This window comes from Nestor notabilis, unplaced genomic scaffold (assembly GCF_000696875.1).
Source record: "Nestor notabilis isolate BGI_N333 unplaced genomic scaffold, ASM69687v1 scaffold3696, whole genome shotgun sequence".
In the NCBI taxonomy this organism is placed as follows: Eukaryota; Metazoa; Chordata; class Aves; order Psittaciformes; family Psittacidae; genus Nestor; species Nestor notabilis.
The window spans coordinates 37152-46723 of record NW_009934070.1 but is presented as its reverse complement, the minus strand read 5'-3'; the positions used below and the strand labels follow the sequence as shown (position 1 = coordinate 46723).

Genomic DNA, 9572 nt, shown 5'->3' with positions numbered 1-9572 from the left:
GAGGAGGAGGAGGTGGTCCTGCTGCTCCAGGTAGAGGAGGAGGAGGAGGTGGTACTGCTGCTCCAGGCAGCGGTGGTGGTGGAGGTGGTGCTACTGCTCCAGGCAGTGGCGGTGGAGGAGGAGGAGGTGGTGGAGGAGGAGGTATTGCTCCACCAGGCAGTGGAGGTGGTGGAGGAGGAGCTGCTGCTCCCCCAGGCGGTATTGCTGTACCAGGTAGTGGTGGAGGAGGAGGTATTGCTCCACCAGGGGGTGGTAGTGCTGGAGGCGGTGGCGCATTCTCACTTGGTAGCGTTGGAGGTAACGGTGCTCCTTCTGTCACTTGACCTGTCAGGCCTGGACCCTGAAATATAAAAGAGGAATTCTTTTCTCTGGGGAAGGGAGGTAGTTTAATCCCAAGTTGAACCAACTAGGATGCCTTGCAGTCAATGGTACCTCAATAAAGTGAGAAATGCAACTGTCCTCCTATTTAAATGAGAAGCAATAACAATAGATTATACCATGTACCATAAAACTGCCAAGTAAACTGAATAACCTAGCATTTTGATAAAAATAAATTGTTTCCATTTTACAGAAAATTTAATAGTAGCAGTAACATTTAAGTGAACAGAACAGCATTTTATTTCTTACCAATGCACAAAACATTCATCCCACTTACGACACCACAGCAAGCTGGGGCAGAGATGGTAATAACCACACTGAATTTTAACTCTAATTTGCTGGTGGGAAAGTTTCCACAGAAATCACTGAAGCAGCTATTGCAGAGCAAGAGGTTATGGGACCACAGTTGTTCAGAAGTACCCTGACATCTTGTTGGGGGGGACATGACCCAACCCCTCATTTTTCCTTTTAAACCTGTCTGCAGTTGTTTCTGAGATGATAGGAAGAAAGAGCAATTGCAATAGCCTTGCAAAAGGAACAGCGAAGAGAAACAGCAGCATGTTAAACCATCAGAGAGGCTTCTGGAGTGGTAACATGATGCTAGCCTAGTACAAATTCCTCACAGATTTTTGTTCCTCAAGACTTCTAAATAAAAATAAATAGAATTCAACTCAACTGTGGAACATACTGTCACACAGTTCTATTACCTGGGTTCGTAGCTGTTTTATTTCTGTTTCAAGTTCTTTGATTTTCTCTTCTCGTTTCTGAAGCTCTGCTTGTGCCTCCTGTCGAGCTGTGAACTCTTCATCAAACTGCAATGATTAACCAACACAGAAGTGTTTGTCCATTTACATCCAAATAGATACAATATTTTCAGGATTTCTTGGAACAATATCACAATTAGAGCAATAGATGCATTTTTAACTTAAAAGGAAAAATAAAAAGCCCAACAACTATTTTTCCAGCATGTGCTCTTTAGTAGCACGTGATTTCTTCCATCACTAAGGCACCTACACAGAACCAGTCAGATCCAGGTACTTAGTAGCTGCAGGTTCAATAGGTTTTTTTCTCTGCAACAGAACATTGCAGACTTATCAAACTAAACTTGAGTGTACCTCTTCTGCAGCAAGCTTAGATCTAAACATGTGTGTCATTTCAGAAGTATCATCCATAAAGTAACAAGAAAGCAGATACCCAAATAAACTAGTGATAATGACCCCTTTAGTCTTGATGTCCCCGTATAAAATACAGTCACGTAAACTGGACTTGCGAGATTTACTGTATATTCTCATCCTACTACTGTTTGCTAGGCTCAAGAGATTATTATAATCTTTAAAAGCTTCTGTTAGTCATCCTTCCACAGGACAAAACACGTTATCACTAGGAGGAACATGTGTTGACTGCCACTAGCAAAGTACATTATGATAAATAACGCTGCCAGGGAAACATCACAACAATTTGTTTTCTGTAAAACTCAGACACCATAGCTCTTATTAAAAAGGCATCCACATTGAGTGTTCCAGAACATGTAAGCAGGAAGATAGGCATCCATTTCTTTAGAAATGCCCCCAAAAATTTTATTACAAGAAATATACTGCTCTGAAGTTCTTCCTACAAAACTCATTTTATCTGTCTGACCTGTCATTCATTCCTAGATAAAGAACTGCCCATGACCAAACCAGGATTTAGTTATCAAGTTCCTAATAAAAGAGAACTCGATCAGAATAGTAAAAATTTGAGCAAAACAGGTGCCAAAATGCCCTATAAGATTCCTAAACTTGAATAATAAGGAAGTAGATTACTCTCCTTCATTACATAATAATTTACCATGGGCAGTATAAGGAAATAACGTAGTATTTTAATATTAGCATTTCTGTGCCTAAAGAGTCAATGCTTTTTCAAATACTGAATTACACTGCTTCTCAGTAAGTTTCTCCAGGCTCTTAAACAAAGCTATATGAAGACTTATGAGTATTTCTCCCGGCCTCCAACCCCCCTTTTTTTTTTTTAAAGCATATAGCTGCACTTTAGGAATTTAACTATGGCTATTTCAGGACAGAATAGCAACATGTGGAATTTTCCCCATCAGTTACCTACAGCAGAGGAATACAACTGAAGATATGTACAGCTAATACCCCCCATCTGCTTTTTGAATTCAGAGTAAATAGATTCTGAGCCTTGCACGCACACAAAGAAAAAAACCCAAAACCCACAAAGCTATTACATATGAAAGAAGATCCTGCCTGTGAGATACACTACTTCACCACTTCCACTAAGTTTCCACTGTGAAACAGGCATGTTCCTGTCAGGCTTCTGCTCCACACCGTAAGAAGAATGATGATTAGGACTTACTTTTCTGGAAAATTCTGCTGCTTTCTTTTCACTCTCTTCTACTTTAGCTTTGTCCACACATGCATCTAGAATTTAAACAAAACACCACACAGTAATCAGGTAAAACTTGTCACAGCTCTGAGGTGCCTTCCACTCATAGTCACTCTTTGACCCCATAACACAAAAGCAGGAGACCAAAAATACAATTAATTTCTAAGTCGATCTGCACTGACCAAGCACTTCCTTATTTCACTTAAATTATTCCATAGCCAGAGAATTTGAGCAAACTGTGAAGCACAGATTTTTCGCTCAATGATGGTACAAAGCACCATATTGACTTCTTATGCAGTGTAAAACTAAACAAACCAGTTATCCCCATCTTAAAAAGAGATCATATTCCTAGAGACATAATTGAACAGCAAATGCAGAAATACTTCCTAGATATGCAAGCTAACTTTTAAAAAGCTATTTCCCACCAACCCCCCAAGTCCATCTGAACAACATCCTTTCTTTGTTCCTTTTGTCACATCACCTAAAGTATGTTTTCCCAAACGATTTTGTTCTTGAGGAACAATTATCTCCACCATGAGATACTCCAGAAATGCACTTGTATTTCAAGAATTAACTACCCAATCAACCTTAAGCATAAAAAACCTACTCCTAAATGCTGTTAGCTGCCATTTAAATGACACAGTAGTTCTTCAGCTGCTTCCTTCCAACACAACCTGAACATCCACAGTCCCTCAATGCTTAAATTGATTTACTTTAAACTAACCTCAAACACATGGAAAATATTACAGAAAAAATCCTCAGAATGAACCATGTAATGATTATAAATCCAATAGCAATTAATGCTATTTTAAATTAGCATTAATTTAAATTAGACCCGAAATTCACAGAATTTATGAACAAGCAGTTTTGGGTTATTAAAACTATTGCATTCAGACACAAGTCAAGACAAACTTGATCAGTGCCATTTTATTAACAGTTGCAGCATTTCATCTGGTCTTTTCCAGAAGTACAACTGTAGATTACAAGCTTGATTCCAGAAAACTGAAAATATTCAGAGTCAACTGAAGTCTAGACAGAAGATTACAAAGTAAAACCGCACGCTTCAGTAGAACAAAGTGCTTATTAAATACCAACCAATAAGATGAGTAAAATCCACGTCCATTCTTCCTCTACATTTAAAATCTGGGTCCATGCCACTGCAGTGCAATACTATCTGTGATACACATTCTTCTATGATCTTGTAATACTGAGGTCTAACAAAGAAAACATTTTATAAGATAATAAGAACATGAAAAATCATTTATGCAACATAGGGGGAGGCAGCTTTAACTACTAATGTACGAATTATGCAATTGCCAGTAAAAGGAACAAGTCTTATTTGTCCTCTGGCTAATAAAGCAGTGTTATGAGTTTCTCTGAAGAGAATCTCAAGTTCAGGACTCCACAAATACTGTGCACTTTTCATCTATCTTTTGCCGGAGAATATCTGATAAAATGAATAGTGTCTTTAGTATTTTCAATATATGCTGCAAAAGTTATTTAGCACATTTTCAAACACAGTGAATTGTATCACTGGCAACAGTACCAGTATTCAATTACTTAGAAAGTGAGTTAAGTAGTCCCTTGATCTCTACCCAGCAACATCAGGAACCTCCAAGATTAGGGGATTCTGTGCTCAAAATTACTAGTTCTTACCAGTGCAAGGTATTATATCTCAGTTTCACATACTACTGAGCTAAGTAATAAACCCTTAAGCCTGAACTGATGAAATTCCAAACCTTCAATTAGAAGAAAAAATAAAGTAAACTAAAAACTGAAGCTTTCTTGGGAGTTAAATAATTTTGCATAGTGATTGTTTTTATCATCCCTTTACAACAAAACACTTCTTAAAATAGGAAGCTTTTTTGAAAGTTGGGGAAGGACTTTTTACAAGGGTATGGAGCAATAGGACAAGGAATAATAGCTTTAAACTAGAGGAGGAGAGATTAGACTAAGTATCAGGAAGAAATTCTTCACCATGAAGGTGTTGAGGTGCTGGCACAGGGTGTCCAGAGAAGCTGTGGCTGTCCCATCCCTGGCAGTGTTCAAGGCCAGGTTGGACGGGGCTTGAAGCAACCTGCTCTAGTGGAAGGTGTCCCTGCCTGTGGCAGGGGATTGAAACCGGATAAGCTTTATGGTTCCATCCAACCCAAACCTGTCTGGGATCCTACGATTTCGTAAGTGAAGAGGTTTTGGGATGAGGGTGTTATAATAAGCTTCAAGCCTTTGAAATAAGCATTACTGCATTTAACAAGATCTTTTCAATATTAACATGAGTGGAAAGACAACTAACACATCAGCTACAGAGCAACTATTGAAGCGTGGTTATAAGCTATTTGGTTCACCAGGGTCCTGATTTCAATTCTTTGCCTTACTCCCTCCAGAAAAATCAAACCTGACACTTACCGGACATAGTAATCACTCCTGATGAGAAGGAAATGTTGGAGAATTGACAAGAAGTAATTTTCAGAAGAAGTATCTTTCAACATATTATACAGTAGATGAAATACTTCATTCACATCAGTGCAAACATTATTAAGGAAATACAAGAACTTAAAAAACAAATTAACACAAAAACATAAAAGGACAAAACATCCACCCCAAATCCAGTTCCCTAGATGCTGTTCATATTGTTCAAGTAAAACCTTTCAATACTCTGAAGTACTATCTTTATCAGTATATATCCTTTTCCCACTAAGATTATCCACAGAAACTCTATCCTCTGGTTTAACAACTAAGATGTTTCATCATTGCTCAGAAAAATCATACTTCATCCTTCTTATCACAGAATCCTGTAAACATATTTTACACAAAGCTCTCATTTTCTTTCTGAAGTGAGACAGGCTGTTGGCAAATACACACTAGTCAATACTCATCATTTCTTAAAGAAGAAATTACCTTAATAACCTGTTTTGTAATGCAACACCATTACTTGTTAGTGATTTTATATTCTTCTTGCAGATTGCATCTACCTTCTCTTTGCATACATGCCAGCTACTACTCTTAACTGCTAGCAACAATCTGAACTTCGGTAACTCAATATCTGCAGCTTCCCCACAACTAGAGCACGCATCCTAAGTGCTTCAGAACCTACTAGAAATTTTGTACCAACCTAGTTAGCTCATTTTTTCCCAAAACCTAAAAGCTTCCATGAGTGTAATTTCCTGTCTTCATGTACTACAAGCCAGAGTTTAGCTTAGGAAAGTTATTTTCAAAACCATAATTCAGTTTCCAATGGCTTACATTTAACAGGCAAATTTAACCACTATTTTTCTAAATACATTTTTAACAAGAAACAAGTGGAAAGAAATCTGCTTAACAAAGAACCTGGTAAGAAACACTACTGTGACAAACTACACATCGAGCAGTCTAACTCTAGCTCTGACGTTTAGTGAAGTTATTAAACAATGCAACAAGTTATAACACCATGTCTATAAAGGATATTCCATTTCAGCTCTGATATCATTGAGACGATGTGACAGTTCAATTAAGTCTTCTTCTTTGTTCTCATCAAACACTTTGAGCTGAATATCAAGCTCTTCATTATCCTTATCTTTCAAGCCCTGTTTTTGAAAGCATAGGATATCTTAATTTTCCTTTTTTTTAAGCAAAAATTCCCCCCTTCAAAGATCATATCATGACAAAAGATAAGACATTAACCTTTGGAAAAGGAGTAAGCTGTAACTGAGTGGGATTTCTTACTATAACTGCACAGATGAGAAAAATGAAAGCAAAATATCAATGAATATCAGGTATGGGCTGCAGAACAAATACGCAAGTTTCTGACTGATTTCTTTTAATGGGACACAGCAGTTTATGCTTGGTAATCTGAGAGCTTCTTCAAGAAAAATAAGATAAGGCTATTTCAATAATTTTGAAATAAGGATATTTCCAAACATTAAAGAAGTTATGCTTAAAATTCCAGTTACCAACTTAATCTAGATCATGGCATAATAGCATCCATAGTACACTGAGAAACACATGAGAAGTAAAAATAAAGGCAAAACAAATATTTAGAACAGGGGAAAAAACTGTTTTTCTTGAAAGAAATACAAGCAATTTCTCTAATACACTTAAGAATCAAGTTTAGCTTTCTACTAGGCAAAACACAGAAAAGGAAACTAGATCAAAAGCAGTTTGTGTGAATGAACTCCATGCTTTACATGAAATTGGTCTGGAATTGTCCTAACTGCTCTGCACGAACTGAATAGCAACCATGTATGTTCCTAAAAAAAGCAGAAGCCCTAATTGTAATGTTTGAAAACCAGAGAAGGTTACAGTCAACCTGGGCAGAGTAAGAGAGAAATATGGATCCTCCTCCTGATTGTTTTTTGTTCAAGAAACTCCCGTTCATAAATATCTTGACAATTTACCCCAAAGCACAGATAAAACCATGAAGTCCCCTTAAAATGCTTTATCACTAAGAAAGTTGCTTTCTAACATAAAAAATCCTCCTCTACCCTATCATTCCATGTAGATTTAGTGTAGATTTAGGTTCAATACATATGTTGTAAATAATCCCTTACAAATAAACAGCATGATAGTATTGGCTATTACAGCTTACATAAAATATTAACTGTACTAGGGACAGAATTTCAACATAGTATCTGGTCAGCATTTTTAGTCAAGATTGTTATCACTATTACTTGCTTTAAAACTCATACATCTGTATGTCAGTACACTCTATGAAGTTTCCTATCACAATATATTACAATGCAGTCTATTTGCCTCCTAACCCACCCTGATTCTTCAAGTTTTTAAGCATTTCTAGATTGTGCAAATGAATTTTCAGGAGATTAAAAGAAAAAAACCCTACGAGTTCTTCAGGCTTTCAGATGGTTTACAGCAACTAAAGACAGTAGATCACATTAACATGTCTACATGATATAAAACCTAAGTACATACTCTAAGAAGAATTAGCATACACACATCAGAAGCAGTTTCAAAGCTGCATGTGCTAAAAAAAGAAACAAACCACAAAGGTTTTTTATTGCTGACAAATGTTGATGATTCACAACTTCATATCTTAAAAGTCATAGCAATATAAATTCTGTTTCAGACAAACATAAGCAGGTACTCTCTTAATTTCTCTCATCTTTTGTGAGAAACTGCTGAGTAGCTTAATCGTACATATTCTTGATGTTAGCATCTGAATGGTTTCTTGCTTAAGAGCTATAAATCTACCCCCAAGCCACAAATACTCATACACAACTGCCCATAAAGGCATACTTCTGTGCAGCTGCATGAAGACATGCAGTCCCAAAGAGAACGAAGGAGTCTATTTTTCCTTAGAAACTCCAAATGCATTTTCAGAAGGCAGATTAAAGAAAAAACAGATTTCACAGAAAACAACAGGAACAGCAGATATAAAGAACGTTAATCCAAGATTGGTTCCACAGCCAGACTCACATTCCGTGCATGTGCTTTGAGCTCATTACACTAAATTTGACTAACATAATTTAATTTCTGATATATTGACTTGTTTCAACTATCATTCTGCTTTACATAGCTCATAAGAGCCTAAATTTGCAACTATGCAGAATGAAAGTGGATTTGGATTGATAGTTGTTTTCAGGTCTGACCTTTTCCACCCCCAGTCTTTCACATCTACTATTCTCAGTAAAATAATTCGGCTACCTTCAACATTCATAAACAGTTCCCTGTGATCAATTCCTATATACAAATTACTTACAGGCAATATTTTCTTCAGGCCACAACGTAAAAACTCATTTCTCAAGTGTATCCTGAAATCAAGATCCTCTGGAGATGTAACAAGGGCATTGATGAGCTGCATACATGCTACCTGTCATTGAGAAGAGAGGCAAAAACTTTCAGGATGTGCAAGATAAAACTAAATACTGGTTTTGACTATTTCAGCTTAATGATTGTTTTATTATTATGCAACACATATACAACATGATCGGTTAATTTAAGCAACATCAAATACTGCTCTGTTTTCATAGTGAGTGCTTCTGCTATGTCAAAATTGTATCACATAAAGGATCATACTTTATTTTGGACAGTTACTCCCACACTACAAGTCCACACTGCAACTCCTTTTCTTCCTCCTTAGTATTCACCAGTTGGAAAACCACCTGGTTATATAGTAATCCAAAATTAAAACCAGCCCAAAAGCAGCCATACACAAAACAATTCCCATCACCAGGTGTGTTTTCTACTCCTGCACAGCACTTTTACAAAATGCCTGCAGTCTCTGGCTAATGCTTTAATTGAACAGCTGGGCACTTTAACTGATTTACTTTGAAACAGGTAGACAATAACATAATGCCAAAAGTGCTGATCCAAGTTTAAAGACTAAAATGGGACCCCAGGGAAATACCGAGTTTGGTAAAAGATGTTAAGTGCAAATAGAAGTAGAGTAGAAAATAAATAAATAATAAAAATCAATAGCTGTGAAGAAAAGAAGTCAGATAAAAAGCCCCCTTCCTGGTTTAATTACATTCACTATTTAGTTTTAATGGAACACCTTATGGAGTCTTAGATTTCTATTAAAACACCCTTGCAAAGACACTCCCTTTATACAGCTGCATCTACAGATAATGTAGTATCATCACGCTCGCTTGAATGATTCTTGTTATTTTACTACTATGACATGACTTAACAAGCCAAAGTACATGTCCAATCTGAAATTAATAGAGAGAAGAGGTGCCATCTGCTATGATTGCTTTTGCCAGAAGAGACACTGGCTTAATGGCTTGTGCTAATACACTACAAGTAAAGCACGATTTTGTCAGAAGCAAGTTAATGAGTCTTGCAACTGTACCTTTACTGATGTGTAAGTGAGGTTTGGG

The 9572-nt window shown here is 36.9% G+C and overlaps 1 protein-coding gene across 1 annotated transcript in view; it reads right to left on the bottom strand.

Moving 5' to 3' along the window:
• Positions 1-55: 55 nt before the first annotated feature.
• Positions 56-9572, bottom strand: part of DIAPH2 (diaphanous-related formin 2) — a gene marked incomplete at its 3' end in the record, with an annotated part of 30005 nt that continues 20488 nt past the window's right edge. Inside the window, exons 10-16 of the mRNA XM_010017139.1 lie at positions 8453-8563; positions 6205-6323; positions 5167-5283; positions 3856-3974; positions 2731-2795; positions 1086-1190; positions 56-340 (exon numbers count right to left, since the gene is read on the bottom strand). Coding sequence (XP_010015441.1) covers positions 56-340; positions 1086-1190; positions 2731-2795; positions 3856-3974; positions 5167-5283; positions 6205-6323; positions 8453-8563 — 921 coding nt within the window. The remainder of the gene's footprint in view (positions 341-1085; positions 1191-2730; positions 2796-3855; positions 3975-5166; positions 5284-6204; positions 6324-8452; positions 8564-9572) is intronic.